General features: G+C 42.3%; 1 protein-coding gene and 1 pseudogene across 1 annotated transcript; both read left to right on the forward strand.

Moving 5' to 3' along the window:
* Positions 1–928: 928 nt before the first annotated feature.
* Positions 929–2,537, forward strand: LOC127197516 (C-type lectin domain family 2 member E-like; annotated as a pseudogene).
* Positions 2,325–27,861, forward strand: LOC127197697 (C-type lectin domain family 2 member H-like). Its single transcript, XM_051155667.1, has 7 exons — positions 2,325–2,333; positions 2,675–2,759; positions 21,841–21,966; positions 24,146–24,330; positions 24,883–24,989; positions 25,956–26,062; positions 27,752–27,861. The coding sequence occupies exons 1-7, from the start codon at positions 2,325–2,327 to the stop codon at positions 27,859–27,861; spliced, it is 729 nt and encodes a 242-aa protein (XP_051011624.1).

The raw sequence follows: 27,861 nt of genomic DNA on the forward strand, positions 1-27,861 counted from the left end.
AGTTTTCTTTACAGCTGAATACCATTCTGTTTTGTACATGAAATACATTTACATTATCTGTTTCCCAGTTGAAGACCATCTAGGTCAGGCCCTGCTCCTTGCTACTGTAAATAGGGGAGCAGCAAATACGGATGTATGAGAATCTCTGTGGCGGGATGTGGCGTTCTCTTCTTTATACGGCCAGGAGTGGCATAGATGGGTCACATGGCAGGTCTATGTTTAAGTTACTGGCTGTATCAGTATCAGTTTGTACTCCCATTTCTGCACATGCTTCTAAACAGGCTGAGTTCTGCCTGCCTCTGCCTCCTGAGTGCGGGGATTAAGGGCGTGTGCCACCACTGCCCAGCGTGGTTGCCAGATTATTTAATGGTAGACATTGAGTGGCTGTAATAAGAGCCAGCGTATGTTTACATAGATTTAATGTGTGTGTGTGTGTGTGTGTGTGTGTGTGTGTGTGTGTGTGTGTGCTTAAGAGAGAGAATGAATTATATGAAGCCCATGATCAAAATTTTGGTACCAAAAAATTATTTTGACCATATCATGGCCTACAATTCTGGCATTTCTCTATAATAAAATCCAGATAAGAGGGCAGTTTTCTTTCTTTTGTTAGGAAAGGAGGATTATGGGAAAGAAAGCTGTAGGATTCCAGGAGTCAGGACAGTCTCAAGGGGCTGATGGCCTAGAAATTATTTCCTTGCAGGGTAAAATGTCTTTAGTCCCAGGACCCAGGAAGCACAGACAGGAGGATTGCTACATGCTCCAGACTAGTGCAGTCCACAGTGTGAGATCCAGACCAGGCAGGAGGATACAGTGAGATTCTGGAGAGAAAGAGAGAAGGGGGGGGGGGCAGAGGGAGAGGGAGAGGAAGTGGGAGAGGGAGAGGGAGAACACAAGAGCAAGAAAGCATTTCTTTAGAGCCCCACTGGAAGGCTCTGGATTGGCGACTCTCATGCCAGGAGTCATCCCTGGTGGTCAGTTAGGAGAGCTACAGTCCAAGCACTCACCTCACAGCTGAGATTTGGATGGCTAGACAAAGAGACCGGACACGGAAATGTTCCTTTATGATATTTCATGGCGCTGTCTGCATTTTAGTGAGAAAGAAAAAATTTGTCTCAGAGAGCTTTGTACCTTACTATGCCAACTGCTCAAGTGGCTGGATTGGATTTGAGAATAAGTGTTTTTAATTTTATGAAGATATGAGAAACTGGACATTTAGCCAGACCTCCTGCATGGCCCTAGAGGCCCATCTAGCTTTATTTGAGAACTTGGAGGAGCTGGAAAGAAAGGACCAAGAAATGTTTTTTTGTTTTTGTTTTTGTTTGCTGTTGAATTTGTATTGCCTTGAGATATAGAGCTTAAGAGCACATTAGCTAGTGCCATTTCTTGATGTTATTGCTTTTAGCTCAAGCCCTGAGACACTGCAGAGGCATATTGTCATTAGTGCACATATAGGTCATAGTAAGACCTTGTAAGCTAGATGTACAATCTGCTGAGATACACTGTGGTCATGGAAGTTTTCATCTAAGCATTCACATGTTGCATATGAATACAGCATCTGTTAAAAATGTCAAGGACATCCTTAACCAGGACTTTCCAAGCCACACTGGTATGGGTGATCATCAGTGTGGTTTGGATTATGGCTATAAAATGCATCCACTGCGAACTTAGGGTTTTTTATGGCTCCAAAATTGATGACTGTCAGCTGCCATCCTTAGATCAGGCTGTAGGCATGAGGAAGTCAGGAGTCACCTGAACCTAAAAGACATGTGTATTTGCTTTTGGTATTTTATGACAGAATTTCCTGAAGAGTACAAGGGGGCTTCTGACCACTGGATTGGCTTGCACAGAGAGTCATCAGAGCATCCTTGGATGTGGACAGACGACACACTGAATACAACAACTTGTACATTTTCAGACCAATTTTCCTTCTGTTGGGGTAACGTGTTGTGGAGTGTGTGAGTTGCGTCTGTGAGAGATAAAAGGTTATGTCATGTGAAGCCAACTGTAGGTGACACCGGAAGAAAATGAACCCTTGGGCTGGAAGTGTGGGTCAGAAGTAGAGTGTGTACTGACACGCAGAGCTAATCCCCAGGAATCTCTACATGCTACAAATTTACATTGTTTTATGTGCTCCCGTTTCTTGGCCATCATTTTCAAGTCATTTGCTTAGTGTGATTTCACTCAAAATCTTTAGCATGATGATGGTGTCTGGGGCAGATCTTGTCTGCTCCACCACCAGCTGAAAATGTTTCTTTGCTGATAAACACCTCATTTCAGAGCTATAGATGGGCAGAGAGCTCTGATCCCCAGGAAGCCAGCGCAGAATGGCGTGGGTAAGACTTGTCAGTTCTCGGTTTGCACAGCTGCCCCTGTTCACACAATCAGAGACTCAAGGCATTGAGAACCTCCCCCGAAGTCTCCTTTAAAGAGCATAGAGGCAGCTCTTGGCTGTGAGCAAAGCTAGTCATTTTTAATGAAGCCATTTGAACAAAACAGTGAAGCACAGACCAGGTAACATACATCATTAAGACATTTCAGAAATTAAGTAAGAAATGGATTTCCCCCCACTTTTATAACATATACAGAATACTTCAAGATAGAAGTGAAGGCCACCCACAGCAGCAGTTCATTTGAACATGGCAGAAAGCACAAGTTGCCTTTGTACACGTTACAGGTCTCAGCGTGGACGAGTGGCACAGGTGTGGCGTTCAAGTCGAATCCCAAGGATGTAAAAGATGCTAGGTGCAAAACTAGTGCAGGTGTGTGAATGTTGGCCTGTGTGGAAGTTTTTCCTTTGTTTGTTTATTTGCTTTAGGTTTCTCACCCAGCAGGAAGAGCCTGTGCCTACCTGAGTAACAGCGGGGTCAGCAGTAGCACGCAGGAAGCGGATTTGTAGCAAGTCCAACATCTGTACTTGAAGGTGCCCAGTAATTTAAAATCCAGGGTAGGGTATGTGCCAAAGCATGCAGGAGAAACAGATGTTCTGTGACCTGCTATCTTCAGGTGCTGCTCTACCAAATCATTATCAAATCCATCAATAATGTGATTGACAGCAAAGATGAAAACTACCTTAGGGGATCATAGATATGTATGTACATATGTATGCATATATCATACAATTTAGATATATATATCACAGAATTTAGACTAAGAATATGTTACAAGTAAATGCCATTTCATTTTCCTAATTTAACTTTTTTGAGAATTTCAGACATGAGTATGCCATTTGAATCTTATTCTTTATTAGGTTAATTTCATATTAAGAGACAGTTAATTACTGAACCTCCCTTAGAGCAGTTGATGCCTAATCTTGCAATCATTTACACACTTTAAGCTATAAGAACAAAACACTTTAAATTTTTTGATCATGTGCTATACTGAACTGATGAGTCTCCAAAAGGATGAAATAACAGGTCACAAGCAATTCTTCGGTTAACTCTGTCTTCTTATTTTATTGCTGTATGGATTAAATTTCTCATGCCTGCTTGGCTAACACTGTGCTACTGTTACATATCACACTGCATTAAATTTTGTTTCATAACAAGCTTACTATGTAAGCCCCCGACGGCCGGGATTATAGCTGTGTGCCCCCACAGAGGTCATAGCGTTGCTCTCTATTAAAATTTTGGTTCAGGGACAGGGAAGTGGCTCTGAGCATAAAGCACTTGCCACTAAGACTGATAATTGGGTTCCGCACCTGGACTTGCATGTTGGAAGCAGATAACTTTTCACTGAAAGGTCTCCTGTGATGTTCAAACTTGAACTGTACACACACACACACACACACACACACACACATACACACACACACAGAACGAAAATAAAAAAAAAATTAAAGTCCATTTTTTGTAGAAGACTGTTTATTTGAAGTCTGTGTTTTTATTAATGTTTTTTGTTTCTTTGGTTTTTTGACACAGGATTTCTCTGCGAATCCTCGGCTATCCTGACCCTTGCTCTCTTAGGAGATAAGTTTTGTTTTGAACTCAGAGATCTGTCTGCCTCTGCCTCTCTAGCGCTGAATGTATAGGTATGCACCAGCACCAGGCTTAGTCTATGTTTTTAATTTTTTATTATTTTTTTGTTCTTAGATAAATACAAGCATATCGCATTCAAGAAAATACTTTTCCCAGTATTCTATTCCTATTTCATTTATCCCTTTTTGCTTCGTAGGCCCATCTTATTTCTAGTAAACTACTAAGATGGTACCATGTGTAACTCACTTCTGCATTTTCAGAGAATAGTACAATGTGCCAAACCCAGGAGTGTGCAAACCATGTATGTAGAGGAGGCATGTTCTCATGACAGTGGCTGCAGGATTCCATGTTGAATTATGTAGATTTTCAGTTACAAAGAAGCTGTTTTCCTACAAAAATTCAGAGAAACTAATGGCCTTACATCATTCAACCGTGTGTGGTTGTTGTATGAGAGACTTTTCCTGGGGAGACGCAACACAGAAATTTACTCACTCCAGAGAGGGAGCCCATGACAGCAAAGTACAGATATTGCCAAAGTCCAAGTTGGTAAACTGATGAGTTTTATTGGTGTTACGTATAGAAATATGGGTAGGAGGTTACTTTCAAGATGAGAATTACCAAGATTTGCCAAGAATTTATCAAGAATTACCAAGATGTATCACCAAAGCCCACCCCAGCATGGGAGCTCACAAAAGCCGAAACTCTGGGACACACTGTACAGTCTGTAGGCAGCTGGGGAGTGCTGCCTTAGTTACTTTTCTATTGCAGTGAGGAGACACAATGACCAAGGTGACTTATAAAAGAAAGTGTTTAATGGGAGCTTGCTGAAAAATTTCAGATGGTGACCTGATGACCGTGATGGTGGAGGTCACAGCAGCAGACAGGCAGGTGTGGTGTCTGAGCAGTGGCTGACAGCTTACGTCTTGAGACAACAACAAAAGACAAAAAGAGAGCTGGCTAGGGATGGTGTGGGCTTTTGGAACCCCAACCCAGTGATACAAGTCCTGCAGTACCGGAGGAAGTCACATCTCCTCCCACAAGGCCACACCTTCTCTAGCAAAGCCACACCTCTTAATTCTCCCTAAACAACCTCACCTATTGTGGACTAAGCATTCAAACCTATCAGCTTATGAGGGCCATTCTCATTAAATCTTCACTGTGTTCTTTCCTGGGGGCTCCGTTGGTCTCTGCCTCTGCTAGGCAATTCTGCTGGTCCCTGCTTCTTCCAGGCAGTTGGACTCGTCTGAGAATGACTCTCAACAGTCCTTATCCCATAGACTCTCATGGGGAGGAGGGGACCTACTGAATCTGCTCACTGGCAGGGACTCCATGAAGCTCTTTTTGAGTTGTTTAACTTCTTGTTTTTGCAGTTTCTCCTCAGTATGGAACATTTCTCTAAGGAAGGTGTAGCATTACATTTTTAATTCCCAAAAGAAGTTTGATTGACACCGTCACCACGGCTAGTATAAAGTACAAACTGGCTTCTAAGTTATATACCAAGAAGATGCAGATTACCCTATTTATAATCCAGTACCTAGGAAAATTTTTACAGCTGCAGTCACATGGCTTCTTCATATGTAAAATAGGTGAGTGGGAGCTGGAGAGATGGCTGAGCAGTTTAGAGCACTGGCAATTCTTTTAGGGGACCCTGGTTCAATTCCCAGCACCCACATGCTAGCTCACAACTGTCTGTAACTCCATTTCCAGAGGATCCTACACCCTCACACCAATGCACATAAAATAAAATAAAATAAAATAAAATAATAAAAGGTCAGTGCATGGCTAAATTACTGGCAAGCTTTTCTGTGAATGTGTCTTGCTAGGCTCAGTAAATGCTTACTGTCCCATTCTTCCATGGTTGCCTCCTGGAGATGAAAATGAAAACAGCGCCGGGCGTGGTGGCATACGCCTTTAATCCCAGCACTCAGGAGGCAGAGGCAGGTGGATCGCTGTGAGTTCGAGGCCAGCCTGGTCTACAAAGTGAGTCCAGGATGGCCAAGGCTACACAGAGAAACCCTGTCTCAAAAAAAAAAAAAAAAAAAAAAAAAAAAAACCCCAAAAACCAAAAACCAAAAAACAACAACAACAAAAAATGAAAACAGCAGTAGTCTTCACTAGACTGTGACCTCTGAGTGACACTGCTGCTACCCACAGGTGACAGCTGTTCAAAACATCTTCTCAAAGCCACTGGAAGTCACCACTAGTTTAAGGCAATGTAATTGAAATTTTCCTTTTTCCTGACTAGGGATAAGCAGGGTGCGCCTTTGGGTCATGAAGGACAGAAGCAGTGACCCCTAGGATCCAGCTGCTTCACGGTCAGTGTTTCCTGTGGCCAGCACTGTTTTGGTGATGTTATTGGATACATCTCAGAATACACGCGAAGCCTTATTATAAAAGTTTAATAGGCTGGGTATAGTGGTGCCCATCTTTAACCCCAGTAACCAGTTGGCAGAAGCACAAAGATCTTTTTGAGTTTGAGGCTACCCTGGTCTGCATACCAAGTTCCAAACTTTGAAGGACTATGTAGTGAAATCATGTCCCCAAATGCCACAAGAGGCAGGCCTTTACCAGCTGGCAAAGACCATGCCCCACACAAGACAGTTATCAGCTGTGGCTATGCTAAAGTCCAAACTAAAAATCCCACAGTAGGAATTAAAACAAAAACATATTTACATAACATAACTGAGTTTACAAAGAACCCCAAACTTCTATTACACCATGCCATAAACAGCACCTGCTCATTTCACTAGGGGATCCACAGGAAGATTAAACTGCCCGGCATGGCTACACATGTGTAGGGGGTCCAGATCCAGTCCATGCATGCTCCTTGGTTGGTTCTTTCATCTCTTCAAGCCCCATGGGTCTAGGTTAGTTGACTTTGTTGGTCCCCTTGTGGCATCCCTGTTCCCTCCAGGTCCTTCCATCATTCTCCCCAACTCTTCCACAGGACTCCCCGAGCAAGCTCCACCTAATGCTTGGCTATGAATCTCAGCATCTGATTCCATCAGCTGCTGGGTGGGGCCTCTCAGAGGATGGTTATGCTAAGCTCTTGTCTGTAAGCGTAGCAGAGTATTGTTAGTGATGTTAGGGGTTGGTTCTCTCTCATGGGGTGGGTCCCGGGCTGGGTCAGGCTGGTACCAGTTTTTAGATTCTGAACGTCTTCTTTCTTTTTCCTGAAGGTTGTTTTTGACCATGACTAAACTTTCTCTCAATATTCCTGACTGATTGGCATAGAAGCAACAAGTTTCTCCCAGTGTCATTCAGAGACCTCCTTGTCACATAAAGAGGAGGTCCAATCCTCTTCAATCCTGAAGAACACCTTCAGCTAAGGAGTCTAATTGGGATTCCAGATGGGAAGCAGAATTTTGTAAATGGCCCCAGTCTATGTTTACTTGAACACTGAGTTCCTTAGTGTTTTTAACCCCTAGAAATATGGTTGAAGTTCCAACTGCAGTGGATCCTGGCATACCTGCCCTCACCAACAGGGGAATGAGAACAGAGACAGCTTGCACCACATGGGGAATTCACACTCCATATTTAACTGGACCCTTCTCCATTGTAGATGACCACCTGTGGTATCCCATGTACGGAGCAGCAAAGGTGTAGGTTCTCCTCCAGTGCAAAGAATTCAGAAGTTAAGCCATTAGGGAAAGCAGGTTAAGTAGTGTCTGGGTGTGGAAATACACTTGACTGCCATCCCTGGGGTTGTCCTGATGTGTGTGCTCACAGGAATCAGCCCAGGGGGAAATTATCTAGGGAATATCTTGGTGGCATTTAACAGGCACCCTTTCTTTGGAGGTTTCCCAGAGGGACCTTAGGATCCTCCTGTTTACAGTTGTTAGGGTTGGAAGTGGAGCTTATTGTTGGATAAGGTCCATTCCCAACATATTATGGTGGCTTGGGGTCCAGGCACAGGCAGCAGTCCTGACCTATGTCCAGTTGGGAATGGTTAAGGACTGATATACTCTTTCTAGCATCTTGAACACAGAGGGCCTGGCTTTCATTGCCTTCTGGACCTTCATATTTGAGCTTACCAAAGGAATTCCTGGAGAAATTGGAGTTTCACAACTTGCTATCATAGAGGACTCATATTCCAGTTGTAACAAGATGGGCTGGTTTAGGCCAGTGGGGTAGATGACTGTGGGTGCAGCTTTCTTTTGGACAATAGATTGCTGCCTGAGGCTAGACCATTTAGGTATAACCTGATTCCCTGGATTCTACTAGCTTCCCAATAATGACTTTGGCTTCCTGCCAGGCTCTAACCTTTATGGATATGTGTTGTACTGCCCCTGACCACAGAAGGGTGAGGATGGGTTCTTTTCTGCTTTTTTGTTTGTTTGTTTTTGTAGTAGGGGCTCTCTCTGTAGTCTTGGTGGTCATTGAACTTGCTCTGTAGACCAGGCTGGCCTTTAACTTACAGAAATCTGCCTGTCTCTGCCTCTCAAGTGCTGGGATTAAAGCATTGCACCACCACTGCCCTGTATAATGGTTTCCTTCTTTCTTCCTTCCTTTCTTTCTTTCCTTCTTTGTGCTTCACCAATCTCCTACATGCCTTTTAAAAAATATTTATAATAATTTATTCACACTACATCTGATTGTTATCCATTTGAGTGTATCTTCCCATTCCCACCCTCGTTTTCTCTTCTACCCTACTCCCTTCCCCTAGACCTCTGACAAACTGGACCTCCTCCCTCACTATACGCCCACAGTCTATCAGGTCTCATATGGATAGCCTGCATCCTCTTCCTGTGTGTGCCCACAGGGCCTCCAAACCAACGGGGACTGATCAAATCAGGGGTGGCAGAGTTCATATCAGAGGCAATTGCTGCTCCCCCCACAACCATGGAGAATGAGCGGTCCATTGGCTTTATCTCAACAGGGGGTCTAGGCTCATTGCATGCATTGTCATTGGGTGGGGCAGGCAGGCGCTGGCATGGGCTCCAAAGTCAAGCCATGTGCCTGGCAGCAGCGCTCAGTACTTGCTTTCTGAGTCTCAGATGGAACAGTGGACCCATATCCCCATGGGTAGCTTCACCACAGGACCAAGCAAACAATCCCCCAGTAGCCTCTGGATGTAATGTTTTACATAAATCTACCTGGAAAGTGGGTTGAGTCTCAGTGGATAGATTGGCTACAAGCTCCCTGGTTCCAGTCTGTCTTTATTTCCATGATCAAGACCCTGGCTCATGGGAGTTTTAGGCCTTTTCGACATGAAGACAAAAAGACAAAATAAGACAAAAAAAATTAGAGCGCTGTAGTGGTTTGAATAGGTTTGGCCACCATAGACTCATGTGTTTCAATGCTTGGCCCATAAGGAGTGACACTATTTGGAGGTGTGGCCTTGTTGGAGGAACTGTGGAGTGGATTTTGAGGTCTCCTATGCTCAAGGTACACTGTATGTGACACAGTCTTTCCTTGCTGTCTGCAGATCAAGATGTAGAACTTCCATTCTGTAGCTGGTCTGTACGCTGCCACATGACTATAATGAAATAAAACTCTGAAACTTTAAGCCAGCTCCAATGAAATGTTTCCCCTTATAAGAGTCATGGTGTCCCTTCAAGCAATGGAAAGCCTAACTAAGACATGAGCCCTTGTCACTCTTATCCTTAGGGGTCGGACCGATCTGTTATGTCCCATCCTGTGTCCACACTGTCCTGTCCAAGATGCAAGTTGTGGCCCTCCAGAAGGCAAAGTATTGGCTCAGGACTCCCCAATCCAAGTTTTTATCTGAAAGGAGATGGCAGGGATGAGGGACAAAGACAGAAGACAGAGTAAGAGGAAGAAGGGGAATGGAACAAATGAGAGGAAGGGACAGGGTTAAGGAAGAGGGGTGAGGAGGAATTTTCCTGGAGTGGGACAAAGGATTGCCTCTGGGTAGAGAGGAGACAGAGACAGGGCCCTTAGGAAAATGGCAGCTTACAAAAGTTCGAGGGTCAAACCTGTGTTAGGATAAGGTGTTTAATTTTTGTTGGGCATGTTAGTTAGGAGAGTAAAAAGGGGCTTTTGATTGCTGGACTTCAATATTTTGATAGCTGGAACTTGGTAGTCAGCCCCAAGGAGAGGGAGTGGCGCTCCAGAAGCAGAAAGTCTCAAATGGTATATACTCACTTATATCTGGACACTACCCGAAGGGGCATGCCCCATAAAAGTCTTCACTTACCAGGAAAGTGGGACAGAGGGGAAGACATCCTATTTGGACTCTAGGTGAGAGAAGCATGGGAGAATGGGGAAATAGAAGGATCGAGAGGGTCCTAGAAACCTACAAGAAGAACATTATGATGGGCAGATCTTGGCCCAGGGGTCCTGCTCAAACTATAACACCAGCCAAGGACAATACGTGCAGTAAACTTCGAACCCCTACACAGATCTAGCCAACGGACAGGACATTTGCCACAGTTGAGTGGAGAGTGGGGTATGACTTTCACACGAACTCTGGTGCCCCATATTTGACCATGTCCCCTGGATGGGGAGGCCTGGTGACACTCAGAGGAAGGATAGCAGGCTACCAAGAAGAGACTTGATATCCTATGAGCATATACAGGGGGAGGAAGTCCCCCTCAGTCACAGTCATAGGGGAGGGGAGTAAGGGGGAAATGGGAGGAAGGAATGGGAGGATAGAAGGGATGGGATAACAATTGAGATGAAATATGAATAAATTAATAAAATATATTAAAAAAAAGAAAAAGAAAAAAAAAACCTAGAAATTTGTTACCAATTCATGTTCCTGCCATGTGAACCTGTGAATTCCACCTTTTGTCAAGATAGTGGAGCCTTGCATGTGGAATTTGTGAATAAATGTTCCAAGTATTAAGTCTCTTCATCAAGCACACTTAAGTAAGAGATCCATCAGCCAATGAAAGCCGTAGGTGATTCAGAAAGGTCCATAGAGGGAAGAGAAGTGTGACGCTCTAAGCAGAAGAGTCAAATGATACTTTGAGGACTCTGAACTTTAACTGTAAATGCGGAAGCCATCTGTGCCTACTAGGAATTCACAATAGCTCTGCTGAGAATAGCAGCTTGAGGTAAGATGGTTTCTGAAAAAGATACTTACAAACACCTCTATGCTGCCAAGTGTGAACTACCTGGAAAAAACAGCCGGAGATGAACATCATTTGTCCACATGAGTGTGAAGCAAACTGACCACTTGTCAATTACAGAATATCAGGAACAGAACTGACTCCAGCAAGGTAATGTAGCCAGTGGTGCACAGATAAAAACAAAACCCACCTGAGAATGCACTCCTGCAGAATTTAGCTGAGCTGATGACTTTCTTTGATTACCTGATCCCACAATTATTTTTAAACAAAATGCATGAGAATTTAGAATTACCTAGGTTTTATCAAAATAAAATATCCAGGAAGCGGGGTGAGGCCAGCAGACCGAATGTGTGAGGAAGATTACAATGTGGTGTTACATACAAATAATGAAATACTAAACCAATGTAAAGCAAATGGTAAATGACTGTACATAATCCAGAATTTTTGAGTATGGCAATAATAAAAGTAATATTGAATGTCTGTCTTAAGAAGAAATAGAGACAGGTTTTTAATTAGAAACCTATTTTGATTTCAACCGTTCCAGGTTAATAATGGGAATTGGGATGTGTTGAAAAATAAAGTAAATATAAACAATAGTGCTCATGAATGGGAAAAAGTGATAAATGAATAATTTTATACATGAAGGTCAAAATATGAGCCAAAAAGTGATAATTATGAGGTGAGATCAGATGCTTCAGCCTAAAAGAGCAAAGAAATGAGTGACATGAGCAGAATGCTCACCGGAAGCTCCAAGACCTCCTTGCTGCATGGAGACATTGCTTTAGGCGTTGCCATACAGACACGGGCAGCTCTGTGGGAAGTGTGAACACCAGCTAGGAAGTTACACCTCAGCCTATTTTAAACCAAAGGAGACACATTACAGAGAAGAACGGATGCAGCTCTCTCATGCTTCATCCTGCAGAAGATCTGGGCAGAAACCTCACCAACTGTTGAGAGCCAGACCTACCCAAGGCTTTCTCAGAAGCCCCAATGAAAGTGCAAAAGGATCCTAATTCTATGTCTCTCCCCAGGAGTGAACTTGGCAAGGCTTGTCTGGGCCTGGGTATAGGGCCTTGAAGGACTCAAGGTTCCAGTTCCTGGAAACTTGCCCCTCCCACCAGAAGATGGGTCATCAGCCTCAAGGCCATTGTGTGCTTGGTTGGTCAGGCTCTTGAGATTCTCCATGTTCCCTCTCAGCATCACTGCTTTGTTAGCTTCTTCATGACTTTTTCCCATGACAGTTTTCTGATTCGGTTCCATCTATCCCCTGGGGATAGTGTAGAAGACACTGTACTTCTTAATGAGCTTGCTTAGCACACAGAGCTTCTGCAAGACCGCCCAAGCTCACCTGTTCTATCTTCTTTATCTCTGATCACGGGGACTTTCCTGATCCGGACCCTGTCACTAAAGAAGGATCTGCTGAGGATGGTTTAATATACGGAAATCCATCAATGTAACCCACCATATAAACAAACTGAAAATAAAAAAACCACATGATCATCTCTTTAGATGCAGAGAAAGTGCTCGATAAAACCCAGCACCCATTCATGTTTAAAGTTTTGGAGAGATCAGGGATACAAGGCACATACCTCAACATAATAAAGGCTATATACAGCAAGCCAATAGCCAAAATCAAATTAGATGGTGAGATACTTAAGGAAATTCCTCTAAAATTGGGAACAAAGCAAGGCTGCCCACTCTCTCCATATCTATTCAATATAGTACTGGAAGTTCTAGCCAGAGCAATAAGACAACAAAAAAAGATCAAGGGTACCCAAATGGGAAAGGAGGAGGTCAAATTATCCCTACTTGCAGATGATATGATAGTGTACATAAGTGACCCTCAAAATTCCACCAGAGAACTCCTACAGCTGATAAACACCTTCAGCAAATTGGCAGGATACAAAATTAATTCAAAAAAGTCAGTAACCTTCCTATATACAAATGACAATCATGCAGAGGGAGAAATTAGGAAAACTACACCCTTCACGTTAGCCACAAGCAATATAAAATATTTAGGAGTTACTCTAACCAAGAAAGTGAAGGACTTGTTTGAAAAACATTTTAAAACTCCGAGGAAAGAGACTGAGGATGGCATAAGAAGATGGAATGATCTTCCTTGCTCATGGATCAGGAGAATTAACGTAGTAAAAATGGCCATCTTACCAAAAGCAATCTACAGATTCAATGCAATACCTATCAAAATACATACACATTTTTTAAAGACACTGAAAGTTCAATTCTCAACTTCATATGGAAAAACAAAAAACCCAGAATAGCTAAAACAATCTTGTACAATAAAAGATCCTCCAGAGGAATCTCCATACCTGATCTCAAGCTGTACTATAAAGCAACAGTAATTAAAACAGCATGGTACTGGCACAGCAATAGGCTAGTTGATCAGTGGAACTGAATCGAAGACCCAGATATGAATCCACACACATATGGTCACTTGATTTTTGACAAAGAAGCCAAATCTATTTAATGGAAAAAGGATAGCATCTTCAACAAATGGTGCTGGTCTAATTGGATGTCTACATGTAGAAAAATGCAATTGGACCCATATTTGTCACCTTGCACAAAACTCAAATCCAAGTGGATCAAAGACCTCAACATAAAACCAGAGACACTAAGTCAGTTAGAAGAAAAAGTGAGGAAGAGCTTAGAACACATTGGTACAGGAGACAACTTCCTGAACAGAATACCAACAGCCCAGGCATTAAGGTCAACAATTAATAAATAGGACCTCATGAGGCTGAGAAGCTTCTGTAAGGCAGGAGACACTGTCAACAGAACAAAGCGACAGCCTACAGACTGGGAAAAGATCTTCACCAACCCTACGTCTGACAAAGGTCTAATATCCAAATTATACAAAGAACTCAGGAAATTAAACACCACCAAACCAAATAACCCTATTGAGAAATGGGGCTCAGAACTAAACAGAGAATTCTCATCAGAGGACTATCGAATGGCTGAGAAACACTTAAAGAAATGCTCAACCTCCTTAGTCATCAGGGAAATGCAAATCAAAACAACTCTGAGATTCCATCTTACACCCATCAGAATGGCTAAGACAAAAAATTCAAGTGACCCCACATGCTGGCAAGGATGTGGAGAGAGAAGAACACTCTTTCATTGCTGGTGGGAACGCAAACTAGTACAGCCATTTTGGAAATCTATCTGGCGCTATTTCGGAAAACTGGGAATAGGGCTTCCTCAAGACCCAGCTATTCCACTCCTTGGAATATACCCAGAAGATGCTCCAGCACACAACAAGAACATTTGCTCAACCATGTTCATAGCAGCCTTATTCATAATAGCCAGAACATGGAAATAGCCTAACATCAGTAGAAGAATGGATAAAGAAACTGTGGTACATATATACGAATACTACTCAGCCATTAAAAACAAGGAATTCCTAAAATTTGTGGACAAATGGATTGAACTAGAAATGATCACAATGAGTGAGTTAACCCAGAAGCAGAAAGACTCAAATGGTATATACTCACTTATATCAGGACACTAGCCCAAAGGGCATGTCCCATGAAAGTCTTCACATATCAGGAAAGTGGAACAGAGGGGAGGACATCCTCTGGGGCTCTAGGTGAGAGAAGCAAGGGAGAATGTGGAAATAGAAGGATCCAGAGGGTCCTAGAAACCTACAAGAAGAACATTATGATGGGCAGATCTGGGCCCAGGGGTCCTGCTCAAACTATGGCACCAGCCAAGGATAATACGTGCGGTAAACTTCGAACCCCTACCCAGATCTAGCCAATGGACAAGACATTCTCCACAGTTGAGTGGGGAGTGGGGTTTGACTTTCACACGAACTCTAGTGCCCCATATTTGACCATGTTCCCTGGATGGGGAGGCCTGGTAGCACTCAGAGGAAGGCTAGCAGGCTACCAAGGAGAGACTTGGTACCCTATGAGCATATACAGGGGAGGAAGTCCCCTTTAGTCACATTCATAGTGGAGGGGAGTAAGGGAAAAATGGGAGGGAGGGAGGGAGGGGAGAATAGAAAGGATGGGATAACAATTGAGATGTAATATGAATAAATTAATAAAATATATTAAAAAAAGAATGACCTGCTGGTCAGGATCACCACAGATAGTCTTTTTTTCAAGGAAATAAAGCAATGGTCATGAATGGAATATTCTGGTTGCTTGGGGTACCTGAGAACTGTTCCTGTCTTGCCATACTTGGACTGCCAATGGTGCTGTCTTCAGTTCAGAGCTCACAGATAATAGAGGAAAGTAGCATGTTTGAGACACAGTTCATGGACAGAGAGTAGGAGAGGGGCAGAAAAACACACTTGAGAAATACAGTAATTAATCTGGTGAAAATGTTCCTCAGATGAAGAGCCTATGCAAAAACTCTCTTTCTTGAGATGAAGGGTTTTTCAGATGCCCAAATCCCAGAACAATATTAAATAAAAAAATATGGTCTAGTAGTGAAAGAAAAAGAACACTTGTTACACTAAAGCATCACAGGTATATAAGCTGTTTGGATGTGTGTGCTTGGGAGTATGTGTGCTCACATGTGTATAGGTACACACACATCTGTGGTATATGTACATGCATGTGGAGACAAGAGTTTGATATCAAGTGTCTTCTTTGATCATGGTCTACTCTATTCACCAAGGCAGGGTCTCTTCATGAACCCAGAGCTCACTGACTCCACTGGTCTAGTTAGCCAGATTCCTCTAGGGTCCTCGGTCTCCACCTCCCAAGCACTGAGCTTGTAGGTTGGTTTCCATAGTTACCAGTTATTTACACAGGTGCTGGTGGGAATCTGAAGTCTGATCTTAAAGGCTTACAGGGCATTGTAAGTGATTGACCTATGGAGCCATCTCTTTAGCTCTTTAACAAAGAATTTTTAAAACTTGTCATAAAGATGTTCATGGACACCACAGAGAAAAACTACAGGAATGCAATACATGGAAGAATTATACCAATGAAGATGTAGGAACTGTAAAATAGGACCAAGCAGAAATGTTCAAATGAAAAATATCATAACTGAACTGCAAAACCCACAGTCAGCACTTCCCATTGGCGCAGCTGAGTTGGTGGTTGGCAAGAATGGCAGGATTTATATTAACTTTTTAATAAGAATAGGGCGCAGATATGTCACCATGGTGTTTCTGTTTGACCTGGGAGCCAAAATCTTTGTGATTACAGAAGCAGAACAGACACTAGCAAAAGTTCATGTTAAGTATTCTATTTTTCCTGAGGTGAAAACTTCAGTTTTTCTTTGAAGTCAGGTCAGGATTTAACAAATATTCTTCTAGCCTGCTTGGACAAGCTGAGCTGCAAGCTCCTGCTGGCCTGAGCCAGAGAGGCCAGGCCAGAGCAGCTGACAGACTGTGCTGACAGACCTGACAGGATTCTGTGCTGAGGGCACCTCATCCAGATCCTCTGCAATGTCATAGCCTCTTACTCTGCTGTGACCACTGTCTTTTGGTCAGTGGACTCTCATGACCCTAACCTGGCTCTGTCTTGGAGGGGCTGCTGGGTTATCATCAGGCACCAGGCTGATGAAGGTTTACACAGTCAGATACAGGGCTGGCCCAGGAGAAATGCCTGGTGATGAGTTATTAGGATATTGTGCATCCAAGTCTCTGGGGTCCCCTCAGAAGACCAAAGACTAGAAAGGAGTTGGGAACACTTCCTGGCCCAGAGTTCGTTTCTCATTTTCTTTCCTAGCATGCTTGTAGCTGCAAACTGCCCACAAAGACGCCATTGACCCAGCAGAAACAGGATCAGACCTTTTAGACAGATAGGCGACTGGCCTCTTCCAGGGTCCCAGTGCCTGGGAAAGGTCCTCTTTTGTAATCTGTTCTGTAGGCTGGGTACCACCACCCCCATGTTGCACCTCCACTCTGTTTCCTGGGGGAGGAAGAATGAGCCCCATGAGGGTCTGTGCAGTCCCCAGGGAATGGGTGCAGAGAGCGGCAAGCAGCCCATGCAGGAGCTCTGCTCTCACTTCGGCTACTCTAGCACCCTGTGGCATGAGGGCTGCATCCTTCTGAAGTCACTTTCCTGAGGGAGTCTGAGACCAGGCACAGCTGGCTACTCAGGGGAAGCCTTAGACACTTCCTGAAACAAAACGTGCTTTGCCTTGTTGAGCGGCAACAGTACAGCTGTTCTGAATATTTTGTGTACAGTCCACTTCACGTCTCAGCACCCCCTCCTAGCTTGTGATTCAGTTTCTGCAAGGGAAAAAAACCCTCGTGTGCTGCTTGAGTGGGTGTGCTGAAAGAAAGAGGGATTAACAAGCCACCTGATGGACAGCAGGGAGGTGCCATTGGCTTATGTCCTAGGTTGAAGAGTAAAAAAAAAAAAAAAAAAAAAAAAGCCCTCCTCTCTCACTTCAGTTTTGGTCCTCCTCAGAGTTGAACTCTGTACACGTTCCAGAGGCTTCCTTCGATATGCTGAAGACAGAGCCCACTACCAGAGAATTCCTGGAGGAGGGAGAAATGGGTATGTGTGTTATCCAGTTTGAATCAAGCTAAAAGGACAGAGGGGAGCTTCTCCAGGGCTTCACAGAGGAGCTGAACCTCCCGCCTATTAGCCTGTCATGGTGGGTCTCTGGAGAAGTGGAGACATTGGGAGACCTCAGTTATATTAGTTGCTCTCTGAGAGTATATAATTCTCAAGAAATTCTGGGCAAGAGAAATGAACATGGACTTAATGACAAAATACTGAGGCATAGGTTTTGATAGGTTTTGTTTGTTAGGGTTGCATTTGTTTGTTTAGTTCTCTCTCTCTCTCTCTCTCTCTCTCTCTCTCTCTCTCCCTCTCTCTCTCCCTCTCTCTCTCTCTCTCTCTCTCTCTCTCTCTCTCTCTCTCTCTCTCTCTCTCTCTCTCTCTCTCTCTCTCTCTCTCTCTCCCCCTGTGTGTGGGTGTGTGTGTGTGTGTGTGTGTGTGTGTTTAGCTTGCTAGTCCACTCTGCTCCCAGAGTGAAGGAAACTCTAACAGCACAGCTCTCACTGCACAGTGGATAAAGTCACCTGCAGTGCTAGGGCTTGTGGTTTCCAGATCCACTGTAGGAGGTGAGGATAAAAGGAGGTTCAAATCCCACCCACTCCCACTCTAGCATATGTGTTTAACTCTGACCATAACAGGTAGCTGTGAGTTGGACATACAAAATTATTTAAGATATGAGCTAAGCTGAGGATTAGATATAATGTCTTTCTGCTATGAAATCGGATCCATTCTAAGTCTGCTCAGCAGACAGGTTTTTTTTTTTTTAAAGATATGTTTCTTATTATGTATACAGTGCTCTCATGCACATATACCTACAGTCCAGAAGAGGGCATCAGATCACACTATAGATGGTTGTGAGCCACCATGTGGTTTTTGGGAGTTGAACTCAGGACCTCTGGAGGAACAGTCAGTGCCCTTAACCTCTGAGCCACCTCTCCAGCCCTAGCAGACAGGGCTGGAGCAGGAAGTGAGCAGGAAGCTCACTTAGAAGAAAAGTAACCTGAGCTCCTCTTGGCCTTTCTGAACTCTGGTCAGGCAGACCAGAATTGGGAGATTTGGAAGGAGAATTGGAAATGTCCACCTTTGGAGCATCCGGTTCTGTTCCTGCGTGGCTTATTTTGTGTCCTATGTCTCAGCTTTTCCTTGGTTTAAACTGAGGCTCCCTGTTGTCTTGGACTTTTGTGAAAAATGAACAAAATACAGTCGTTAAAGTCAGCTAGAACTTTTAAAATGTAATATTTATTCAGTAAAATAAGCTCATTTCTTCTATATTTCCAAGAAAATTGAGAACATATATAATCATAAAATATCCATCACAATCAAGATATAGATCAGATTCCACCCCACTACCCCTGCACCCTTCCAATGCAATTTGCTATCTTGAATCTGTTCTGCCAAGTCTAGAGTCCTTTCGTTCATTCATTCATTCAATTTATTTATAATTTAGTTCCTTTACATCCTGATTGGAGCTCTTCCTTCCCTCCTCCCCCTATATTCCTCCCCTACTCCTCAGAAAGGAGGAGCCTTTTTTCCCTACCATTTGACACCAGTCTATCAAGCCTCATCAAGACTGTCTGAATCCTCTTCCTTTGTGGCCTGGCCCCTGTCAGAGCAAAGTGATCAAAGAACAAGAAACAGAGTGCATATAAGAGACAGCACCTGCTCTCCATATAAGGGGACCCACACGGAGACTGAATTGTTTATCGACTACATCTGAGCATGGGGTGTACGTCCTCACCTTGCATGGTCCTTGGTTGGTGCATCAGCCTCTGCAGCTCTCTACCCCAGGCCCAGATTTGTTGGCACTGTTTGTCTCTTTGTGGAGCTCCTGTTCCCTTCAGGTTCTTCTATCCCTCAACTCTTTGTAAGACTCCCTGCATTCTGCCCAAAGTTGGGCTGTGAGTCTCAGTCATTCAATATTCCTTAGTTGAGAATTCTCTGTTTAGCTCTGTACCCCATTTTTAATTGATTTGTTTGGTTTGGTGGTGCTTAATTTCTTGAGTTCTTTGTATATTTTGGATATTAGCCCTCTGTCCAGTGTAAAATTGGTGAAGATTTTCCCCAGTATGTAGGTTGTTGTTTTATTCTGTTGACAGTGTCCTTTGTCTTACAGAGGCTACTTAGTTTTGTGAGGTCCCGTTTATTAATTGTTGATCTTAGAGCCTGAGCTTTTGATGTTCTGTTCAGGAAGTTGTCTCCTGTGCCAATGAGTTCAAAGCTCTTCTGCATTTTTTCTAACAGATTTAGAGTGTCTGGTTTTGCATTGAGGTCTTTAATCTGCTTGAACTTTAGTTTTGTGCAGGGTGATAAATGTGGATCAATTTGCATTTTTCTATATGTAGACCAGCACCATTTGCTGAACATGCTATCTTTTTTTTGGATGTATGGTTTTGGCTTCTTTGTAAAAAAAAAACAAACAAACCAAGTGTCTGTAGGTGTGTAAGTTTATTTCTGGATCTTTGATTTGAGCCCATTGACCCACCAGTCTGTTTCTATGCCAGAACCATGCAGTTTTTATTTACTGTTGCTCTATAGTACAGCCCGAGGTCAGGGATGGAGATACCTCCAGGAGATCTTTTATTGTACAGAATTGTTTTAACTAGTCTGGATTTTTTTGTTTTTCCATATGTAATTGAGAATTATTCTTTCAAGATCTGTAAAGAATGGTAAAGGCATTTTGATGGGTATTGCATTGAATCTGTAGATTACTTTTGGTAAAATGGCCATTTTTACTATGTTAATCCTACTGATCCATGAGCATGGGAGATCTTTGCATCTTCTAATATCTTCTTCAACTTTTTTCTTCAGAGACATGAAGCTTTTTTTTTTTTTTTTTCATACAAGTCTTTCCTTTGCTTGGTTAGAGTTACACCAAGATACTCTATGGCTTTGTGTGTGTGTGTGTGTGTGTGTGTGTGTGTGTGTGTGTGTGTGTGTCTATTGTGGAGGGTGTTGTTTCCTAATTTCTTTCCCAGCCTATTTGTCATTTGTCTACAGGAGAGCTACTGATTTTTTTGAGTTGATTTTGTATCCATCCTCTTTGCTGAATGTGTTTGTCAGTTGTAGTAGTTTCTTGGTGGAATTCTTGGGGTAACTTATGCATACTATTGTATCTTTCACAAATAGTGATATTTTGACTTTTTCCTTTACAACCTGTATCCCCTTGATCTCCTTTTGTTGTGGTATTACTCTAGCTAGACTTTAAAGTACTATATTGAAGCGATATAGAGTGGGCAGCCTTCTCTTTTTCCTGATTTCAGTGGAATTGATTTAAGTTTCTCTTCATTTAGTTTGATGTTGACTACAGGCTTGCTGTATATTGCCTTTGCTGTGTTTAGGTATGTGCCTTGTATCCCTGATCTCTCCAAGACTTTTTAACATGAACAAGTGTTGGATTTTGTGAAATGCTTTTTTGGCATCTAAGGAGATGGTCATGTGGCTTTTTCTTTCAGTTTGTTTATATGGTGGATTGCATTGATAGATTTCCATATATTGAACCATTCCTGCATGCCTGGGATAAAACCTGCCTGGTCATGGTGGATGATTTTTGAAGCAGTATGGAGAAGGAAAGCTTTTTTTGCAGGGGGACTGAGGAGCAATGCCAGCTGGTATTTTCTCTGCCTCTCTGAGCTAGTAGGCTTTCACCCCAGCATCTGCCTCTGAATGATTGATACTTTCTTAAAAACAACAGTCTCCCACCTCAAAGAAATTGTACCTACAATGTGCTGAGAGTATTAAAATCCAATGATAGAGACTAGAGAAATGTCTCAGAAGTTGAGAACACTTGTTACTCTTCCAGAAACTGATTGTGAACACGTTTCATTATGTATAACCCTGTGTTTGGCAGTTCTGTGAGATCCGCTTTCCTTATACATGAGTTTCCATGGCACACTTGCCCATGTTAAAATCACAAATTATGTTCTGCATTGGCATTGTGTCCTGAGGCATTGTAAATGCATCCACTACTTTTGTCACTCTGTTGATAGAGTCCTTAGACTTTTATATGTAGATATATGCACGGTGTCTGAATAGCAACAATTTTATATCTCTCTATGAGGCGTAACTGTTATTCCCCCACTGATTGTCCCGGCTAGGATCTCCAGAGGTACACAACATTGGTGAGCAGACATTCTTGCCTTGCTCTGGGTTACTCAGGAATCATTCATGATGACTGTAGCTGGATTTTTATTTGGATTAATCATAGATACTTCTCAGGTCTTCTGTGAAGGGGATTTACACGAAAGGAGTACAAGACAAATATTCAAACAATTCTGGGATACATTTATCCTTTTCCCTAAAATCTTCTTGGGACTAAGACTCTGGCATTGTTTATATTTTCAGGGAAAATATTCCAAGAAAAACATCACAAAATCTTCTCCCTTGAGTTTCCTGTTAAGCTTTCCTGCTGGTGTGTAGTGATCACAGTCATCACTGTACTTGTAGTTGTAATTTGTGTTGCCTTATCAGGTAAGTGACTTAGTCTCTAAATTTTGCAGCATTCTGCCCACATTTACACTGTAAGTAAATAGCTACTGATCAGTGTTTGCCAGGCACTGTGGGAAGGGCTTGAGAAAACACACTAGAAATTCCTGTTTGCTGGGAACTTAGGCTCCAGCACGGAGATGCAGTGAAGGAGTAGCACAGGCTGTGGTGTGCACAGGAGGCCAGGCTCAGCATCCCTGGGATGATAGAGTCAGCAACCTCTAGACAGAGATACAGGAGACATATGGAAAACTCAAAGGAAGAACCTAAAGGAGGACACTGTTGACAAAGGAAAGTGGGGGAAGTGAAGGGTAATATGGTTTGGAAGGTTCAGATTTCCCCATGATCCATGGATTCAGTTAATATCTTCAACCATGGTCTGAAATTATTAAATAGCAAGTTCCAGAATATGTGATTCCTAAGCTTTTAGTTATAGATTGTGTGAGTAATGTGATAAAGCATTGTACAGCTCTTCTAGATGTAGCCGGAGTAAACGTACCATGGTAAAATCATGTTTTTTATAAAACCAACTCTAAGCACATCAATGAGTAATACACAAGTCAAAACATGAACAAACGTTTGCCAACAAGACATAGTCTGTGTAACCTAAACTACTGAGTAGCTCTGAAGAGTCAGATAAAAAGAAGTGACGGTCACCCTCCCTGCCCATTGCATGTGTTCCTTTCACTGTAGCCTCATGGTTCTGGGTATGAGAACTGAGAACAGCAATAACAAATTCCCCTCCACTGATAATAAAGGAGGGAGTCATTTCTGCCACTTCATATTTCTTATCAAATCACTTTTTCTTCCTGTTACTTAGACTTTCAAAAGAACAGCACATTCCTTCTAACCTCTTAAAGGAATGTCCCTACATTTAAAATAGCCATTCTGAAGCCATGGAGCTTAAGCTATGGTTTTATTCTATTACTGCCATTTACATTTTTTGTGCATATCTTCCTAAAAATAAGAAATAAAATGACAGGGTTACAACTAGAAAAACAATTCCATGCCTAAGCTTTTTCATGACATATTGGGCCCTTTGCCTGCATTTTGTCCTTCCTCTTCACCTTATATCACTCTTCTTGTTCTTTTTCTTATGTGTTATACTATGCTCACATTAATGGCTGCTTACACTATACATTGTAAGATGGGATATACTTTTGAGGGCGTACATGTGGTCTCTTTCTTTGTGGGTTTCCAAGAACTCACTTGGATTATTTTTTCCTGAAATTTTTATTTTTCCTTACAGATGAGTAATATTGTTTTGAATATAAACCATATTTGTATTATCTCTTTACCAGTTTATGGATATTTATTTATGTTAGATCCATTTTCTTACTATTGTAAATAGGACAGCAATAAGCATAGATGTGCAAGTATCTTCATGGTAGGATATGGGGTCCTTTCCATATGTGCCCACAAGTGGCATAACAAAGTCACACTTTTAAATGATTTGTAGAACTTCCATATTGCCTGTATTAAGCTTTACTTCTACCAGCAGTGAAATCTACTTCTGCACATGGTTCTAACATCTGTCATCAAAATTCATGATGGTAGCTATCCTAACTGGCTCTAGCAAGTGCCATCGTATGTGTGTGTGTGTGTGTGTGTGTGTGTGTGTGTGTGTGTGTGTGTGTGAAATAGAATTACAGGAAAGCCTCAATCAAAGTTCTGGTATCAAAAACCATTTTGAAAATATCATGGTTTATGCAGTGTCATGTCTTTATATAAAACTCAGACAACTGGGGAGATTTTTTCTTTTGCCAAAAATAAGAATGTGAAGGACGATTATGGGAAAGGATGCTGGAGACTTCTAGGAATCAGGAACAATCCTAAAGTACTGATGGCCTAGAAATGATTTCCTTCCAGGGTGTGGTGTCTCTAGTCCCAGCTCTCAGGAGGAACAAGCAGGAGGATTACTACAAGCTGTAGACAAGTACGGTCCACACTGTGAGATCCAGGCCAGGCAGGAGGACATAGCTAGATTCTGTCTCAAAACACAAAACACAAAGAACAGCCCACTGGAAGGCTCTGGATTGGAGATCCTCATGCTTATGAAAGCTACAGTCCCCCACCTCACAACTGAGATTTGGATATCTAGAAAAAGAGACCAGACAGGGAAATGTTTCATTATGATATTTTTATCTCACTGTTTGCATTTTAGCGAGAAAGGAAAACCCAGCCATTGAGAGCCCTGGACCTTGCTATGACAACTGTCCTAGAGACTGGATTGGATTTGAAAGTAAATGTTTTTATTTTTCTGAAGACATGAGAAACTGGACATTCAGCCAGACCTTCTGCATGGAACTAGAGGCCCATCTGGCTCAAATAGACACCCTGGAGGATCTGGTAAGGAAGGGTCAGGAGTTGGAGTGTTGTTTGTTTTGTTAAATATGTATTGTCTTGAGATAGGAAACTGAAAGCTGAGGTATGAGGCAGGATCCCACCCCAGGCATCAGGGGACTTGGGGACATGTTAATGTGTACATTTGATAATGGTAACACTTCTGGTTGTTCCCCCAAGACATTCCAGGGATATTCTCTCATGTTGTACTCTTAGTCAACATGCAAGGCCAGACATGGGATCTACTGAGATACCTGGCAGTCATGTGAGTCTTTATCTAAGCTGGCAGGTGTTGCATACTCAAGATGACAACTGTTCATAACTATGAGACCAGGCTTAACAAGAACCTATGCAAGCAACAGAGGGATGTGTGATCACCAACATGCTTTGGCTTATGGACATAAAATGCATCCACTGAGAAGTGAGGGTAATTATGTCTCCAAATTGATGACCCTCAGTTACAGCCTGCTGACATCCTGAGCCAAGACTATAGGGCAGAGTCTCAGGGTCATCTGAAGCTGAGAGACACATGAATTTTCTTTCTGTGTTCTATGACAGAATTTCCTGAAGAGATACAAAGGGGTTTCTGACCACTGGATCGGCCTGCACAGAGAGTCATCACAGCATCCTTGGAGGTGGACAGACAACACTGAGTACAACAACTTGTATGTTTTAAGACAATTTCCCTTCTATTGTGATCATTTGTTGAAAAGTGTGTGAGTTGCTTCTATGAGAGATGAAAGTCAGGAGGCCAAGTGTACTGGAATGGAAAAAAAATGAGCTTGTGGTCTGGAGGTGTGCCTCAGAGGTAGGGTGTGTGCTTACATGCAAAGCCAATCTTCAGAAAACTCCACATCTGTACAAATTTAAATCATTTGGATGCTCTCCCATATATTAGCCATCACTTCCAAAGCATTTGCTTAGTGTGATTTCACTCCAAATCTTTAGCAAAGTAATGGCATCTGGGGTAGCTATTGTCTTCTCTATCAGCAATTTAACTTTTCCTTGGCAATAAACACCCTGTGTGGGATATAAGCAACATTGCAGATGGCCAGTGAGGTCTCTAAAACACCAGGGGGCCACTGCAGAACTTCAGTGGCCATTAACCCATTGGTTGCACAGCTGTTCCTGTTCTCAGAAACAGAAACTCCAGGGCATTGGGAACCTCCTCCAAAGTCTCATCACCTTAGAGCACCCCAAGAGTCTTGGATGTGAGCACAGCTGTTTTGAATGTAGGCATACAGTGGAACGGTAAATCAGAGACTCAGTCATTGCTATCATTAAAGCGCTTTCAGCAATTTACAAAATACTTCAAGATAGAATTGAAGGTCACCCTCAGTGAGGCCACCCACAGCAGCAGTTTATTTGAACATGGAAGCAAGTACCAATCAAATACTTCACATACACCTTACAAGGTTCAAGGTGGATCAGTGACTGAGGTGTGATGATGAAATCAAACCCTGAGAATGTAAAAATCACTAGGTGCAAAACTAGTGCATGTGATTCCAGCTGAACTCTGCCTTTCTTTGATTCATACTACAAATGAGCAGTGGGGAGGGGCAAGAATTTGTTGTGGGACTGAATGCACTGCTGGCTTCTGAGGATTTTTTTTTTTTTTTTTTTTTTTTTAGGGTTCCCACCCAAGGAGAAGGAGAATGTGCCTACCTGAGTGACAGTGTGATCAGCAGTGGCAGGAACTACATACAGAGGAGGTGGATTTGCACCAAGCCCAGCTGCTGTACTTTAGCAGTATCCTATATCTAGTAGTTTTAAATCTGGAGAAAGAATGTTTCAAAACATCCCATGAGAAACCTTTAGCATGTTTCTATTTCATTTTTGATCTGCAAAAATCATTATCAAAAGCAATTCCTATTGTGTGGTGACATTGAAGATAAAATTTGTCATTGAGGATTAAACATAAGGGTTCTTGAGTGACCATGAATGTTTCGTAATTAAATAGGTGCTCAGGAATGAGTTGGTCCTCATAACTTAAACCTAAAGTACAATCACATTAGTATTAGTGACCTCCATGTTTATATCCAGTAATGTAAAGTTTTTCCATTAGTTCTTACTTTGAATGAACAGGACAATAAACATGTGGGGTGACTGAAAACTTGAAATGCCTCAAAAATCACAAGAAAGATGATGCTTGGTGTGTGACTTCCAAATATTTGAGAAAACACAACATCCTTCACAAAAATCAATGACCAACATGCAGGGAGATCTAAACAGAATTAAGACTTACATTATAGTCTGTCATTTAGTTCATCAAGAGTATGTGTCAAAAGATTTTTGGACTTCTCATTTTATATTTTCTAATTACAGCAGACAAAGTATATATTATAAGAAATGACATTTTATGTTTTTAATTTAATTGGAAAATTTTACACAGAAGTGTTATTTTAAATTTTATTCTTCTTTAGATTCATTTAAGGTCAAGAGGCAGCTAATTACTGATGCCTTATCTTCCAACTTGATGCCTTGCCTTTCAATAGTTTACACCTTGTTGAACTATAAGAACAAAACATTTTAGTTTTTGTTTGATTATTCACAATGCTGCATTGACAAGTCTTCAAAACGACAAAACAAGAGGTCACATGCATTTCTTTTCTTAACTCTGTCATCTTATTTTATTGACAGATTTGCATACTTATTTTACAAGCTTTGAAAAGAAGCGACACCATAGCCTGTGGATATGACATAACCATTTTTGCAGGCGACACTTGTGAATGAACCCATAAGATGGGCCCAGTTTGCCAAAACATCCCTGTAGGGGCATGGGTTGTACAAAAGATTAGTAACTGTAATGGTTGGTTGTGCCCTTAAATTGAAGATCTTCATGCTGTCTTTGAGCCTGTCCCGGATTATTGGGATTAGCCACTTCTATCACAGGAAAAATAACTCCTTTCGGAGGTGCAGAGGCCTCAGCCAAAGAGACTTGACTCTGAAAATCAGGATTATAGGGTGAGGGTTGATCCTTGTCTCTTTTACTGTCTGTCCCACCCTCTATAGTCATTTTGTGCAAATGCTGTTTTAAAGTCTTGATATCTGTTCTTAATAAACTTTCTTCATCCTCGGAGTCCAAGAAGAAAGTGTCCATTGTATCTGAAGCCAGTGACTTCAGAAATTCCTGTTCCTGTACCTCATTTAAAGTTTCATTCAAGGCCCCTAACTGTTCTTTTATTTTTTTCATTGGTACTATGCAAGGCATCTTCAACAAGGCGGCATAAAGAAAAGGTAGTTATAGAGACTTTTCCTGAGCCCTCTCTCTGTAACATCTGTTGTAAATCACTTTTTACCTGGTCCCAGTCCTGTAAATTTAATCCCCCTGATACCAGAAACCAGGGACTGCTCTGTTCTATATTTTTAACAAATTCATTGGCTGTCTTATGTTTAATCCTGGTGCCCTGTTCCTTTAATAACTTAGTTAATTGGTTCACCATGATGGCGGTGGACGTAGTGGCACCCATTTTCCAATACACCCGCAACTTACCTTCCTCAGACTCTGGCCAGCTTCCCCGGGTGACCTGTCAGTAG

The sequence above is a fragment of the Acomys russatus genome, chromosome 13 (assembly GCF_903995435.1).
Source record: "Acomys russatus chromosome 13, mAcoRus1.1, whole genome shotgun sequence".
In the NCBI taxonomy this organism is placed as follows: domain Eukaryota; kingdom Metazoa; phylum Chordata; class Mammalia; order Rodentia; family Muridae; genus Acomys; species Acomys russatus.

What these genes read in the sequence shown, in the direction of transcription:
- LOC127197697 (XM_051155667.1), top strand. An exon ending in TAGACACCCTGGAGGATCTG is followed by an intron (nt 24,331 to 24,882) that starts GTAAGGAAGGGT and finishes GTTCTATGACAG; the next exon opens with AATTTCCTGAAGAGATACAA. An exon ending in TTGCACCAAGCCCAGCTGCT is followed by an intron (nt 26,063 to 27,751) that starts GTACTTTAGCAG and finishes TTAATAACTTAG; the next exon opens with TTAATTGGTTCACCATGATG.